The 17,599-nt window shown below is 35.9% G+C and overlaps 1 protein-coding gene across 2 annotated transcripts in view; it reads left to right on the top strand.

Moving 5' to 3' along the window:
- The window catches only part of rab39bb (RAB39B, member RAS oncogene family b), a 33,411-nt gene extending 19,571 nt beyond the window's left edge, over window positions 1-13,840 (top strand). For both annotated transcript variants that reach the window (XM_030162564.1, XM_030162563.1), the window contains exons 3-4: window positions 2,491-2,671; window positions 12,157-13,840. In XM_030162564.1, coding sequence (XP_030018424.1) covers window positions 2,491-2,671; window positions 12,157-12,402 — 427 coding nt within the window. In that variant the 3' untranslated portion in view covers window positions 12,403-13,840. The remainder of the gene's footprint in view (window positions 1-2,490; window positions 2,672-12,156) is intronic.
- Window positions 13,841-17,599: the final 3,759 nt, after the last annotated feature.

Raw genomic sequence — 17,599 nt, 5'->3', positions numbered from 1 at the left:
GGCTACAGTGTGACAAAATTATGTGCGTCTGACAGTTGTTCAGTCCAACACCCCACCACCACCACCACCACCACCTCTAAAATGAAAAATAAATGAGTCATGCAATACCTTCAATGACAAAACTCCTCCAACGTTACATTTCCTTGTGTCTGGATCATTCCAGTCACTGTTACTCTGTTACTGTGTGCTGGTGTATCCCAGAGCAGTTTTACCAGCGTATCTCCATGATGATAACCAGTAGCGCACACAAAATTCTCATTAAAATAGGGTGGTCTCCAAGACCAACTTAATTTACTCTGTGTCTCACGGTCAGAAAATTGTTTGGGCCTGTCCTCACACACACACTGCCCACCTCACACAGCAGGTATATGTAACCCATACCAACACCCATGATGAATTGCACATGTGGTGATCATCACAGCCACACCCACTAAACAATTATTAAATGAAGGTCAAAACAAAAAAGAGGAATAAACAAACAAAAATGTATTTTGGCTCCAACAGTCCTATTTGTCATTGTGTTCTTGGAATAACAGACCGCACCAGTCACAGGAGAGAGTAAAATCATCAAGTTTGTTATTTTTCCATATAATCAGTCAACATCTCTAATTCCTTCTAAATTATTTCTCATTTCTGAGGCTGTCCTCCCACTTGTTTTCCTTCATTTATACCTTTTATCATTCTTCTTCTCTCTCTGAATAGCTTTTCACCTCTTTGTCCTAGTTCCCTGGCATCAAAGGCACCAGCGCCTCTCCTTGTTTGTGTCACTTTTCCTTCGATTCTTCCCTCTGTTAATGGTTTATTCGCTCCATTGTGTGCTGGATGTGGGAGGTTGAACTCGAGGCTTAGTGAATAGGATGTGTTTACTCTTTCTGTCTGCAGTTCGGAGTTCAGATTCTGGTTGTTCAGTGCGGGTAAATGAAGATGCTACTTCCAGAAACTGATACATGCCAAATATTTGTAATGCATAGCTGCACTTTTTTACTAGTTGTACCTCAGTCAGGAAGCTCCATAAGGTGGAGCTGTAGGGATAGGGCACTTCTGTAACTGAATCAGACTGTTTGATATTAGTGTCATATTGTCCTAAACTACTACTACTGAATAATGTCTCCTCTTTAGAGCTCCCATTTCAGTGTTTTGTGCTTTTCATTTTATATACAGGGGTTGGACAAAATAATGGAAACACCTTAAAAAATCAACAAAATATAATTTAATATGGTGTAGGTCCGCCTTTTGCGGCAATTACAGCCTCAATTCTTTGAGGTATTGATTCATGCAACTTGTGAATTGTTTCCAAAGGAATTTTAAGCCATTCTTCAGTTAGAATACCCTCCAACTCTTTTAGAGACGATGGCGGTGGAAATCGACGTCTTACTTGAATCTCTAAAACTGACCATAAATGCTCAATAATGTTGAGGTCTGGGGACTGTGCCGGCCATACGAGATGCTCAACTTCATTAGAATGTTCCTCATGCCATTCTTTAACAATTCTAGCTGTATGGATTGGGGAATTATCATCTTGAGGTGAAGGTGTTTCCATTATTTTGTCCAACCCCTGTATATGTTTTATATTGTTTTTAGCAAATAGGTCTAAATTGTGTTAAATTGTCTAAATGTTTAAGTTGTATGAATAATGCTTTTGTTCAATAAATGAAATTTTATTTATATTGCGTCACATCATAACAAAAGTTATCTCATGACACTTAACATACAGAGCAGGTCTAAAACAGACTCTTAACCCCTTATAGGGCACTCATTGAAATACTCTGAAATTCAACATTTCAGCCTTAGTGTATTATTGGACATCGTCATCTACCTGCACGTCATTTGCCGCAACAACAGCTTCCCTCCTCTTGCCATAAAATATCTGAACAATACTTGCTAAAAAGTAAACACATGCAATAAAATAACTGTTATAAAGTCATAAACTGACAAAAATCACTCATATTCACTATTTACAGATTCAAAATGTCTATAAAATTTGTCTGAATCACTGTATAGTTTTAGAAAAACCAACATCCCTCTGAACCTCACTGAGGCACGGGGTTGGGCCCAGATTTAATGTTTGCAGAAATTACCAAAAATAGTCATTTGCCCAATAAAGGGCAATCCATGATTGGCTCTAGTACAAATGCTAACATTTGATTGGTCTGTGGAAATAAACAAACCCATATTTTGTGCCACCGTACTGTGGCAGTAGCCATTGCCTTAAATTAAACCTGAAAAGGTAAAACCCTTACAGCGCCTCGGACTGAATTCAGTTTTTTTGCCATTTTTCTTGCCTCGACTGCTCGGCCAGCTTGACAACATTGCTGGAAACAATTTGATAACATTTAATTTGTGTATTTTGATTACAGTTTGGGAAAAGAGACACCTATTTTTTCTCACTGATCTAGCAAGGATTGTAAATTGTTGTGTATGTCTGTTTGTTCCTCGTGTTAAAATCATCAAAAGTTTAGAACAAATATCCTTTTGTTGATTTTCCATCAGGTCCATTACTCGGGCTTACTACCGTAACTCTGTTGGCGGTCTCCTCCTGTTCGACATCACCAATCGTCGCTCCTTCCAGAATGTCCATGATTGGCTGGAGGAGGCACGGAGCCACGTCCAGCCTCACAGCATCGTCTTCCTATTGGTGGGACACAAGTGTGACCTGGAGGCGCAACGTCAGGTGTGTACAGCAAAAACACTGAACGCAAAACCATCTGTCATGAAGCATTTATATAAAGATTTATATAAATACCAAAATTCCTTATTTTTCTGTTTATGTTTCATTTTTCACTCATTTTTTTTTTTTTTTCTACCTGTCCTTTTCTCTGCACATGCTTGTTGCTGCTGTTAACTGTGAAATTTCCCCAAAAATGAAGTCTTATCTTATCTTATCTTATCTTATCTTATCTTATCTTATCTCATATCATCTTATGTCATCTTATCTTATCTTTTCTTATCTCATCTTATCTCATATCTTATCTTATGTCATCTTATCTTTTCTTATCTCATCTTATTTCATCTTATCTCATCCCATCTCATCTTACCTTATCTTATCTCATTTTATCTTATCTCATCTTATCTCATTTCATCTTATCTTATCTCATCTTATCTCATTTCATCTTATCTTATCTCATCTTATCTCATCCCATCTCATCTTACCTTATCTTATCTCATCTTATCTCATTTCATCTTACCTTATCTCATATCATCTTATGTCATCTTATCTTTTCTTATCTCATCTTATCTTATCTCATCTTATCTTATCTCATCCCATCTCATCTTACCTTATCTTATCTCATCTTATCTCATTTCATCTTATCTTATCTTATCTTATCTTATCTTATCTTATCTTATCTTATCTTATCTTATCTTATCTTATCTTATCTTATCTTATCTTATCTTATCTTATCTTATCTGTCAGTGCTGGGGAAAATGGCTCCTTTGATTGTTACCTAATACACGAGTTATCAAAGTCTGCAGCATTAAAATAGCCTTTTAGATCAGTCCGCATTTAGATCAGAAGAGTTTGGCATCATTTGTATTTTTATTCTCATGAGACAGCATCGAGACAGAAAGCAAAAATATCACTAGTGAGAAAGAGACATTAAACCGTGACACAGCACAAGAGCAAATCTCAGCTCATATATTTCATTGTTTTAGCAGAAATATAAATAAAATAAATAAAACAAAAGCAAGAATTAAAGGTTTCCCGTATTAGCTCATACTTGTCACTTACTGTAGAATCATTTACTCTTTGCTCTGTCTCTTTGCTGGTCTTCAAAGTCAAGCTTAAGTGCACTACTGATTCCATGTTTCTGATGTTCTCATAGTGGTTTGATTATGTTGCCAAAATGATCATTATCAATCTATGTGAGTGTCCACTCTGTCTTAACCCAGTACAAATGAAGTCAACAGCAACTTTAAAAGTGTCATGGTCACACAGTCGGTGCATTAATGCCTTTGAATACCTTCTCACTTCCACAAAGGATCAATTTCAGAGGTGTACTTTATGTGTCATGGCTTGAAACAGGAAAAGGATCCGAATGTGGATAAGTTCATATTTAGAGAAAACAAACCCTACCAGCAGATAGGCAGATAGACAGTCAGAAAATTTTGATTCTAAGGCAAATCAGACAGGAACAAGACACATAAGACAAGGTTCAAGGTTTGAGTTGCATTTTAGTGACGTTGATGATGATGATGATGATGATGATGATGATGAAATTCTTTATTCAGTCATCACATAATAACCAGTGTCAACAACAACACTTCAAACATTACAAACATTACCAACAGGTTAATGACTGAAAAGGCCCAGGCAGAAGCAAAATGCTTATATTAATGCCTGTCCTACAGAACAAATTCAGCTACCCAGCATCCAATATAGGAAAAAGAAAAAAAACAAAAAAAACAAACAAAAAAGACAGTGTATCCAACCAAACAAACAAGCGAAACATAAAAAGGTGAAAATAAACCAGAGAAAGAGAAAACTTAACCACCAAATTAATGGTAATTTAATGTAGACTCAAAAATAAATAATTTACCTATCACTTATTAGAGCTTAACAATTATATCCTTCAAAAATTGCCTTACGTACCATTTTTTTAAATATCAAAAATGGGCTACACATTCTTAAATCCATGCTGGCCTCATTCTATAGTTTAACTCCAACAACAGATATCCATCTTCTTTTTGTCTCTTTTTTAGCTTTTTGTACAACAAATTTACAAACATCTCGCAAATCATATTTAGACTCATGTGCTGAGAAGAACCTTAGTACACAGATGGGGAGTAACTTTAATTTGGCTTTTATACATTATTTGCATTATTTTATAGTAAACCAAATGATTAAATTTCATAATAATGGGATTTCATAAACAATTCATTAGTATGTTCATAGTAACCGGCCCTATTAATAATACATATGGCTCGTTTTTGTAGGAGAACTGTAGTATTTACAGTTGTTTTATATGTCGAGCCCCACACTCCCACACAATATGACATATAAGGGAGTATAAGTGAACAGTAAATTATCTGTAATGCCTTATGACTGAGTATGTTTCTAAGGGCAAAAATTCAAGTTCTTGGTTATGGATTGAAAAAATATCAGTTTAGGGTCATTTATGCAAAATGTTTTGTGGTTTTCATATCACTGAGCCTTTATTGACACAAGGTTGAAACAAAAAAAACATGAAACTTAATTTAACCATTTAATTTCTGTCAAAAATCAAACATAACATGCTTTCTTCTCTTCATCTGTGAGCTTTGAATCCTCCCCAGGAGGCCTTCCTTCCTTCCTCCACCCCTGGATGGCTTTTGTCTTGGCATCTCAGACCTATTCAATCTTTCTGAAATTAAAAAAAAAAAAAAATCAATTAGGCATTACTCCATAACATGTGTAAGAGTTGTTTTATTAGTTTAACTATAAATTGATATATAGAAGCCTTCCTAAAGTGATTCTGGCTGGTTGAATTGGCTTCATAATTGACAGAGCAAGTCAAAATCTAACAAATTGGTGGGCAGTTTCAAAAACGAATATAACAATTTGTTTGCAAAAAAAAAAAACAACTTGATCTCACTTTAGGAAAGTAAATGGGCCTAAATAAACTAAACTAATTGTAGCCCATGTAGGTGGGCATAATTGATTAAATTTTGGAGGCTAGATATTGAAAATTGAGTGAATGCAAGTTTTTTTTTTTTTTTACAATGGTATGTATTTTTTTCACAAACTAAAAACTGATGGGGGTAGGGTTAGTAAAAGTAATGATTTGACTTATCTAATATTAGAATATATTTAATTGTTGGGTAATGCTTTATTCACAACAGAAAAAGAAAGAGAATGATGTATAATACAGACAGATTTATGGTAATATCAACTCTACATAAAGAATTATAAGTCAAATTCTTACCTAGAAGCCAAAAAATCCAAACAAAATTGTCCCAGGATGTCTTCTGAGGAACTGGCTGATCTGACGTCATTGACTTTGAACTGAAATCACTGAAACTGATACTCATTCAAAACGGCATCCCATAAGCTCTTCTTCTAAGGTTAAAAGTAAGCAAGTTCAATGAGAATTTGCAAGCAGCAACAGGATTAATATGGGTTTTCAAATTATTTGTCACTGAAAAAGGGTAATTTTTGCCCACTTTTCAGCAAACATCATGCAAAATGTCACACAAGGACAAGTGATACACATTTTTTGATGTTATATTCTAAAACTACACAATTTTTCCATGAAATGAAAGGTATCCATGTATTCCACAATATTTTTTTCACAGTGTCACAATAATGATACTCAAAGTTTCAACCTTGTCATAACTATATGGCAGAGGACAGTGTTGGTACATATTATGGTATAGTGTGTTGACTACAGTAGTAAATGATGATGATGATGGAGATGATGAAGGGTAACTGCAGGTGAGGGAGGACTGGCTGGGTGCTTTTAATACCCCTCGGCCAAATTTTACGTGTTGTGTTTAGGTTTTAAATGCACACTACAAACAAAAAGTTAAGGATATTTTTAATTTTTGGGCTATTTTTACATTTGGGATTCTTGCACAGCGCTTTTTTACTTTTTTGTGTGTGAATTGAATTGAAACACGTTTTTTTTAATGATCAGACATAGTTTTATTTTCAAATGGTAAAAATGACCAAAAAAATGACAAAAAAATGAAATATCCTTAACTTTTTGTTTGTAGTGTACATGTTTTAGGTTGATTATAGACAGAAAAGAAAGAAAGCATAAATATGAAGCATTTAAAAAAAACCTCTAGTATGTCAGTATGATCTATTTGAGGAAGAAAACAGTTTCTGTCTCAAGTGGGACCTGGACAGGCTCAGAACATTCCTTGCTGCATATCATTAAAGTTCTTTTTTTATAATGCTCTAATGCCCTTATCCTTCCAGAAGATGGTTCAAGGTTGTAATGTGGCCTGTCCTGGAAACCTGTGGGTGAAGGTGGGATTTGGGATTCTTGCACAGCACTTTTTACTTTTTTGTGTTTGAATTGAATTGAAACATGTTTTTCTAATGACCACAAATAGTTTTATTTACAAATGGCAAAAATTACAAAAAAAAAAGTAAAAAAAAAAAACAACCCAAAAAAACAGAAATGTCCTTAACTTTTTGTTTGTTGTATATTTTATCTGTTTCTTGCTACTGTTGCACTTTGTCACTGTTGCACTTCATGGCTGGAGCCTTCAGCTGTCCTGTTCATTGACAGATCTGAGTGTATTGTATTGTAGACTGTGGGTCTAATGTCCTGTCCTGCTTCAACCCATGTCTGCAAACTGAATTGCCCCTAGGGGAAAAATAAAGTTATCTGAATCTGAATCAAATATAGTGTAAGATTCTGTTCAGAATCAGAAAAGCTTTATTGTCTGTCGTGATAGAAAATCATATTAGACGTCGCTCATACAACAAACAACACAACACAGAAACACACAATTCCTAAAAGCCTAAAACATAAATACAATTATTTATGTTTCAGTATTCTTTTATCTCTCTAGGTCAGTGGTTCTTAACCTGGGTTCGATCGAACCCTAGGGGTTCGGTGAGTCAGTCTCAGGGGTTCGGCGGAGGTCAAGACACACACCCGACTCATTAGTCGGGTGTGTGTGTCGGGCTAGGTCCGTGTATGTAAACAAATGGCTTTGGAGACTCTTTCTCTGATTGACATCCAATATATGCGGTGTATTATTGTTGCTTATAGCACTACAACACATCCGGAAGTGTTTATAATCTCTTCCACTCCTCTGACGATGAATTATTTTCCACATCATTGTTATGACTTTTGCTACTTCCTGTTAACCACGGAGGCAGCCATGTGTAGCGTTTGTTTACATTTTCGGTCACCACACTGGTCAGTTACAATCATGTGACAACCGACGCACCGTCGTGGATGGAGAAAGAGAGTGGCACTTGCCAAGGTGAAGCCACACATTTCTGAACTGGTCTCTCAAAGGCAACAGCAGAAGTCACACTGATTTGCAGTAAATATTCATTATTATTGTAGCCTGATGGAAATTAGGTGATGGGTGTGTGTTAAAATGTTAAAAATGATAAATAGCATAAATACAATAAGTTCATTATTGGAATACAAAAATTAAAACCATTTCAGTGTGGTAGTATTAAAACAGGTCATGTCTTTGTGAAAAGGTATGGAATTTGTTGTGAGTTCATGCACTGTATTGGTTTTGTTCTTTGAACACAGTGATGTTAATGCATGGTTCATTTTGTGCACCAGTAAAACATATACCTGTGTCTTGAATTTGAAAAAATTATATTTTATTTTTTAATAAAGGGTTCGGTGAATGCGCATATGAAACTGGTGGGGTTCAGTACCTCCAACAAGGTTAAGAACCACTGCTCTAGGTTTTTAGGAATTGTTCCAGTAAAACTCTTAAATGTGCAATGTGGTAATGTGCATGTGTTGAAGACCATTTATGAGCTACTGTTTGTTTAAAATGTTGTAAGTTGAAAGTTACTGCCCTATATATACATACATACATAATTATATCTGAAGGTACTCAGATATTATAACAGCACAAGGCCATTTGACCTTGAAAAAGTAGGTCAATGTGACCTATTTTCAATAGCCTTCTGCTCCATGCTAAGACTACAGATTTCTTTATTGTCATTTGACAGCACAGTGTACATACAGCACAGAGTACATCAAACGACATTTCGATCGATGATTAGGGACATCGAGCCGCTGCAACTGGTGCGCCACCATAGAACCCTTTTCTTCGAAATTTGCAGTGAAGAACAAAATAATGCAAAGCACAAATATAAGACATCATACAGTTTTCACACAGTACACGTGGACACATGCTGGAATTTTTTCATGGATTTGAAAGGAATTTGGGGAATAGGGTGAAAAGGAAAAGGTAGACAGCTGCATGCATCCACTGTATAAATTTGGTGCAGATATCTCAATGCATTCTTTAGATAATCTGATTACAGTTGTTGATTGGACAGACAGACGGACAGACAAATGACAAAACAATTACAATACCCCTTCAGCCTGAAGTTGGTCGACGGGTAACAATTCAAAACAAAAAAAGGTCCTGGGTGATAAACTGCTGCAGACAAAAATGCAATAAAACAGCAGTTATCCGGTTAAAAATGCATTAAACGTAATTATTAATGTTTCTTTAATGTAAGTAAAGTAATGCAACACATTTGATTATTCTTTGATCAAATATATGTTATTTTGTATAATGAAGCAGAAAAGTCCAAAATTCAGTAATTTAGACCAACACTGTACAGTAATATTGTTGTCCTTATGTAAAGAAAAATAAATCATTGAAATGCATTTATGTCTGATGACATGGATCTCCATTAGGGTTGGGAATCTTAGTTGTAAGGCCGATACAATCCCCATCTCGATACAGCATTTCCGACCCAATATGTAGACATCTGTGGCACCTTGCGATGCGATATGATACAATTTACACCCAAATAACAATACAGAGCGATTAAGCACATTCTGATTCAAGAAATTCATTCTGGTAAAAAAAAAAAAAAATGCAGTGCAATTCAATGAGCTTGATTATTTAGTCATCAAATAACATCATGACTTTTCACAAAGTGGCTTTTGTGCAATTTCAGGACACGTGCCTCACATTCAGTCACATGAAAAAGTTAAGACTTTGTTTCCAAAGTCGTTTCTCTGCATGTTTCTAACACTCACCTTCTTGCTCCTGCACCGAATCAATTTGTAATGTAACGTATTTGTAATGGGGGTAATACAGAAAAAGGTTCTGTCACTTTAAGAGACACCTGCATAAGGCATTCTGAGTATGACACTGTTTAAGGAAGTATCTCTGGTATGTACGGCAGTATTCAATACAGGTGGTATAGTAAAAAGTACACATTATGAAACCACATGTCGTCACCTCCCTTCTAAGTCTGTCAGATTCAGATACAGACACTACAGTATTCATCAGTGACGCTCGTGCCACTGTCCATCCATGGAGCTCATACTGTCAGTGAAGTTACCATATTTGGTTCCTTACCCATAAGTGGCAAAAAAAGAAAATTCAGAAAGTATATATAAAAAAACACAAGAAAAACACATATAATGTGAAAGGAACATGTATTTTAGAACAGTAGAACTTCACTTTTAGGATGTTAGACCAACATAGGTGCTGATCCAGACCCCTGTCCACATCCACATGATCCCTTTGAACATCATTCCTTACATTAGTACCATTACTTCATGGTACCTAACAAAGCAGGTACACTCACTGTTCATGCAGAGGTGGACCTTACAGACCCTGCAGACCCCACAGGACCTGAGATTGGTGACTCACTGTAACTGTTGCTATCACTGTCTTGTAATGTATGTGGAAATTACCAAAAATAGTCACTTGCCCAATAAAAGGGTTAATGTAGTAGAACCTGTATATTGAGTTTGTATTTACTAAAATTCTTTGATTAAAATGCACTTAAATGATTTAAGTTTTATTACATTACTATGAAATGTTAAGTATATTCTACTAATTTGTAGACATAGTTGAAAGTACGAAAAAGTTTATGTTGAATGGATTTAAATCACTAAGTTTTAGTCATGATCACACCTTTTTATCTCCACTGAGTTGTGAAGGGCCACCATTTTAACTTGTACATGTGGGCAGTTGCATGTTTTGCTCCAAATCATAAACTGAGCTGCAGTTGAGATTGAATCTCTGAAGTCAGTTTGAAGTGTCTGGGACTTTGTAGATCTAGCTGTTTGTGGGAAAGTTTATTTTGTGTATTTTACAATTTACCATTTGAGTGGTTGATTTTATGTTTTAGTGGGGGAGGAGGGGCTACTTCTAACGCAGGGGTGTCCAACTCCGGTCCTCGAGGGCTGGTATCCTGCATGTTTTAGATATTTCCCTCCTCCATCACACCTGGAAGCCATTACATTGTTATCAGGTTCTGCAGAGTTTGATGATGAGCTGATCATTAATTGAACCAGGTGAAAAACCAGCTTTAAGTCTAAAATGAGATTTCAGTTAATTATGCTACTGCTCCAGGTATCAGGTGGTTAGTTTTTCATGTTGCACTTTTCAAAAAGCGTGTTGCTGTTTGTGCACTGTTTGACCTTTATATCTTGTAATTTGTTGTAATTCAGTTGTTTAAGCAGCAGAAGTGTTATTGTGAAAGAGCTGAGAAAATCTTGGTGGAAGACCTTTTCATGTTTTATGTGAAATATTTTCTCAGTAGCTAGTGATTTAAGGTTGTTTGTTAAAGCATGGACCTTCCAACCTGAGTTCTGAGTAGGGCTAAGCATTCATTCACTAGACAGAAAAATGCTCTCTTATAGAGAGAAAGGTTGGAAACATCTGGTTGTATAGCCAAGACATTATGTTCCATGACTTTCATGTTGTAGTTTGAAGTTAAAACTTCTACAGCAAAATAAAAAAAGAAAAAGAATGTCATTTTGGTAGTTATTTTTTTTGTTTATTGAAATTAATACTGCAAAAGATTTTAATTTAAATCAACTTGGGATTGAGTACAATGAACTGATGATATTAAATTAATGATTATACAAAGCAATTGACACTGCAAGAAATTTTAAGTTAAATTAACTTGGCATTTAGTGTGTTGTACTTAAAATAGCAATTCCATTCAAATCAAGCATTTAAGTTTAATACACTCAAGTTTTCATTACTCATTACTTACATTTTTTAAGCCAACCGGTTTCCTCAAATTTTTAAAGTAAACTCAACTTATCCTTGTTTTTCTCATGAGAAATGCACATATATCTCAACATCTGTGTGTTTTACTATCCACATGTGTAAATATGTTTTCCAGAAAATGTGCACAAATGTTTATGAAAATGATGGATGTAATTATGTCAGCAGGTTTACGGGACATGATCTGATGCAACATGAGAATATATCTGAATGATCTGACTTGGACTGAAACAGGACAATACACAAACTAACTCAACCCTCTTATTATGATGGGATAACATTGTGACTCATTGACCCACTTTTTTATCGTTGTACTTTAAGTTTCGATACTGCCCTATCTGTGCTTGTCTTGTTTTGTATGTGTTTACTTTTTTGTTTTACTGTCTCTTAAAAAACGTAAAATCTGTTAAAAATAAAGTATAAAAAAAAAATAAAATCAACTTATCCGGTCTTACAGTGTGGTCTCTAATTTTCCAGGTGACCCGTCAGGAGGCAGAGAAGTTGGCAGGGGCTTATGGGATGCGCTATGTGGAGACATCGGCCCGTGACGCCATCAACGTGGAGCACGCCTTCACCGAGCTGACCAGAGACATCTTCGCCTTGGTGCGGTCTGGAGACATCACGATCCAGGAGGGCTGGGAGGGCGTGAAGAGCGGGTTTGTACCCAACGTGGTTCACTCCTCAGAAGAGGTGACCAAGAGCGACCGCCGCTGTCTGTGTTGATCTGGGAAGAGCTCTGAACGGCAACGGGACCGGCGGTGAAAAGGGAAGGGATCCGAGAAACGTTTCAGAGGGGAGCGGCTGATAGACTGCGACGTCGGCCCTCTGACTGAAACTGGTAACCCCCTGTTTTTCGTAGCTCTGGTTCGATGAGGAGGAGGAGGAGGACGCTCGAGGGATGAAGAGGCTGGTAAAGGAAAGCAAAGAACACCTTGAATGTGGGTGAAGAGCTGAAAGCTTGTACCCATTTCTAATCATATACACTTTAATTTATAGAGAGGAAGGATGCTCATTTACCTGGAGGGATGCCATATTTCAATTCCTTTATGTTGCTTACGTCAAAATCCCTTCTTTAAAGTCTTAGAAAGGCCTTAGAAAGAGGATCCATTTAGGTTCTTCTCCACAACACTCCTCCTTTCTTCCTTCACCTGTCCTCCCACTACTTCTTAACTTCCTCCCCTCCAATATGCAATTCCATACAAAATGATCACTTTTGAGTTTAAGCGTCCAGCATCCTCTTGGCACATATCAAACTAAATATAAATAGTTCCCCTAATTTACAAGAGTTGTGTTTCTCTTGTGCTCACATTTTGCTCTACATTCCACTATCAGAGCCCTGGAGGTCCAAAAAGACATGTTTCTTTCCCCCGAGCTGTGATTTGTGACGCCTCCAGCGAGCTCAACGACACTGACTCCATCATTATATCCACTATCATTCTTCTAAACCCCACTATACTGAAACACCTTTACCCATGCGGTTCCTAATGGACTCCTGAAGCACGAAGAGACACTGTGTACAGCTGAACTGACAGAGGTGGATTTGTCAAACTAGCTTAACAACACTTAACTGTCTGCCTTTTAACTGGGGACTTGTTAAGGTGGACTAATGGGAATGTTGGACACTAAACAGCCTGAAAGCACCTTAATAGTCCATTTCTACCTTAACTGTGGAGCCTCGGTCGGGACGTTTTTAAGGCGCAGACAAACAAACAGGGCGTGGACCGTGGACAAGGAACGTCAGGGGACAGACTCCACAAAAGAAGACACCATATTACCCACAATGCACGCATACGGACAGAGCTGTACCGCAGTGTAATTATGCAAAGAAGGTCCAGTTGGCAGGCTTTAGAGTAATCGACCACAGATACAGGCACAGGGACACTGAACGGTTACATTTTCAGAGCAGGTGCTTTACATGCATTTTATTTGCGTGTTCATGTAGAAAATCGAAGTCTTATTTTCAGTTCGATGCACTGCAAGGTGAAGCTGAGAGCGGTGTTACAGCAGGATGGGAATGAATTTGCACAAATAGCATCTGAGATTTTGCAATTAGAAGGCATTAAATTGTGTTAACTGCTAAATAACATATCGTTAGCCTCATATCATGATTGCCTAAGTCATACACTATATGGACAAAAGTATTGGGACACATTGAATTCAGGTGTTTTTTTTCTAACAGGGAACTGGGATACAAAACAATAATGACAAATATAGTCATAATATAGTTTAATATTGTGACAAATATTATATTGATTATTTGTATTTATGTTTTTTGTTTTTTCAGATTTTTATTTAGAAATATTGAGAAGATACATTGAATACATAGAAATTACATTGTGGTCACGTAATAAGTATGTGACCAATGACCAATCTTTCCATTCTCAACATTTCAGTTTTTCTTTTTTTTTTTTTTTTGTTGTTGTTAATAATAAAACAATTGAACTGTGAACAATGGATGCATTGTTACATAAAGAAAACACACACGAAAGACCACGAGACTTTGACCTCCTCTGTCGAAAGAAAAACAAAAAACAAGACAATTCCAGATACATTGTCATTATATTGTCATTTCTTGTACATTTAGGGTTCCAACAGATTGTGTTTGGTAAGTGTAAACAAAAAATATCCACTTTGACCATAGATTTGAAAATTTGTTCATTTGTAACCGAAGGGAGAAGTTTAGTTTTTCCATCTGGTAAATTTCATTCACAATATCTACCCATTTTTTCAGATTAGGCGGTTCAGGTTGGAGCCAGTGCCTGGTCACAGCCTTTTTGCCAGCAGTTATTAAAATTCTATATAAGTAGGCATTGTTCACTAAAATTTCAGTTTTTCCCATAATTAAGGTGGCAAATTCAAAAGATAAAGTGACATTAAGTATATATTCTATATTTTTGTGTATATCCTTCCAAAACTGGTTTATTCTTGGGCAGTCCCAGAATATGTGCCAGTGATCGGCATCTTGGCTTCCACACTGTCTCCAGCACTTAAGCTCCTCCACACTACAGTGGCCTTTTTGTTTAGGAGTAATTAAAAACCTAATCAAACATTAGTATTTGTGTTTATATCTCACATCAGCATGAACTGGACATCTTACAGCTGTAGCCATGATGTGTCCCAATATTTTTGTCCATATAGTTTATAAACATCAATAAGTTTAATGGGAGATTTTTCTTCCTAAGTGAGATGGTTAGTTGTGGTAGGAAATGATTATTTACAGTCAGAGCACGAAAAATATTTAAGAAATTTAGAGGTAGAACATTTAAAATTATAGTCATGAATAAAAAAAAAAAAAAATCGATGTTGAGAGAAATTAAGTGAAAACCATCTCTGAGGCATTTTGGAAACAAAGATAACATTTTTTTGGAAACAAAGATAACAATTTAAACCAAACTAACCAATGCAATGATATTGATCACAAAATAAAACCATATAATGACATTTGTTATTGTTTTGTATCCCAGACCCCTGTTAGAAAAGAAACACCTGAATTCAACATGTCCACATACTTTTGTCCATATAGTGGATGACTTAGGTAATTACACTATGAGGCTAACAATATGATTTAAGACATTTCAACATGTACAAACCTACTGTAGCTGATGGGTTGTTCCATTCTTGTGAAGTAGGGGTTATGTTTTGATTGTTGTTCCCAGCTGAATAGACTGCAGCGCTCACAAATGAAAATATTAATCTGAGTTATCGCTGCTTTTAATGCCTGAAGTTTATCTGTTGATGATGATGATGATGCACCGTTTCTCAAGTTCAGTCATGTATTTATTTATTGTCCCCCACTGAAACTTATATTTGGCCTCTTCTGAACCACGACTCCAGCTTACACTTCATTTATTTTATGGTGTGTGCAGTTGCCGGTAGAGTGATGTGTTACAGTTATTACAGTTAATAAGTTAACTAAGCTAAAAATAACATTAAAAACAATGGAACACAATAAAAATGAAATAAAATTGCAGCTAAAATCAGCTTTGTTTTCCTCCTGTATTACGCTTCGTATTAAATTAAAATAGCTTTGCGCAATATGGGACCTTAAAACTGATTATGCACCTACAAAACTATTTCACACTAACCAAAAATTAAAAAAAATATATGATAACTATAAAAAACTAATTCATGGTGCATCAGGAATGAATACATGAATATACTGTATATGAGTGCCTTGATTCAAGCCATAACCAGTGAAGGCGCATTATGTTTGGCTGTGTTAACACATAAAATCTGCTTTCATAAACATATTTTAATGTCTTCTAAAGACCTAATATCTAAGATGTTACTTGTGGTGATGTGTCCTATTCATCCTTTCATCCTGCTGTGATGTTGCTCAGTTGGACGTTCCCATTCAAAGCGCATAAGCTTAACTGATCAATACTGGATCATAGTGATGTGTTTTATATTTGCCTGTATTTGCTTAAATTCAATAAATTATTGACATTTCAATGTGGGAAAGAAATAGAGAGCAAGCTTTGTCACCCATTAAATATACCTCACAGCTTTGCAGACAGCAGTTTTCATATAGAATCAACATTTTTTTAAATCTAATTTCTCTACTTCTTTACCAACCTGAGCATATCCAGATCTCCAGTATGATTCTACATACACCTTTGTTATCACATTATCTATTGCCTTTCCCTCTGCTGTTCTATGTTTTAAGTGCATCTTTTTTCTCACGCCGTATGCCTTCTTTCATGTTTCCAAAGAGTTCTGCGTGTGTCATTTTATTTTTACATGAATGTATCTGTGTGCTTAACAGGATCTTGGTTTGACATTTCCGGTCAAAGCTACATTTTTTTGTGTCCAAACATTTTGATGAAGGTTATTGAGAGTTTACTGGAAATTATTCTAAAGGCACTTACTCTGAAGTGAGTGAAATGCCGCTGCCAGACAGACAAAATCAATTCACAAAAAAAGACTTCCAGGAATTAAGGAAAAAAAGCTCCCTAATAACAATGCATTTTTAAAATTAGACAATGAGGCATTATGACAGTCACATCATATTTTAGTCATAAAAGCACCCGATCAGGGTTTATTTGATCTAGGAATGGCTTTAAAACTGTCTGGTGAGGCCATATTCTTTTCTCTGATCTGCTGTATCATCACTGAAACACTTGTTCAGTGTTCCCATGTACACAGTTAAGTGTTTCTGCAGTGAGGCTCAATGAAGAGTTTCTTCTGAGTGCAGCGCCCCCTTTTGGACTTTCAACACAATTCATGTGGTTGGTAGATCTGTTTTGCGGCACATCTCAAAGCATTTAATGTCTCGCTTCCATCCTAATATTGTTTATGACATAAGTTTTCATAAAGGACATGTTTGGAATTTATCTTTTCACTGTCCCTGATTCATATGCTCTGTTCATTTTGTGTATTTTTTTCTTATTAATTTATTTCCAATTCTTTCTAATGAATCCTCCATTCCAAACTAGACCCATTTTTCACAAGCCACATATCTTATGAACATTCTGGTATTTAAGTGACATTTTTCAGACACAGATCTGAACGAAATGGACTTTCTTTGAGGCATGTCAACATATGAACACACTCAAACAAAAGCAGGAAAAAAAACTAAAATAATTTTACCAGTAAAAAAAAATATTGTGATGATAGTGTGTTTTTTTGAGCTATTGTTCATCTATTTTCCTTCATACATGACATTCTCAACCCTTTTGACCACGCCCACTCAGAACACAGGAAGCCACTATGTAATGTAAAGCAAATTTGAAGCAAAATTTTGAAAAGTAACACAAATGAAAATGTGGAATTAGTGCATTGCCACTAATCTAATGATTTAAAAATGGTGTTTCCAATACTTCTAAGAGCCTTTGCGCTTCTGTGAAACATTTTCCAACGTGAAATTTTGAAGAGCACATTAAATACATGTACGGAAATAACTCTCATATCAAAGTGTACC

The sequence above is a fragment of the Sphaeramia orbicularis genome, chromosome 18 (genome assembly GCF_902148855.1).
Source record: "Sphaeramia orbicularis chromosome 18, fSphaOr1.1, whole genome shotgun sequence".
NCBI classification, from domain to species: Eukaryota; Metazoa; Chordata; class Actinopteri; order Kurtiformes; family Apogonidae; genus Sphaeramia; species Sphaeramia orbicularis.
The sequence above is the reverse complement of the archived record's forward strand: the minus strand, read 5'-3'. Positions and strand labels throughout refer to the sequence as shown.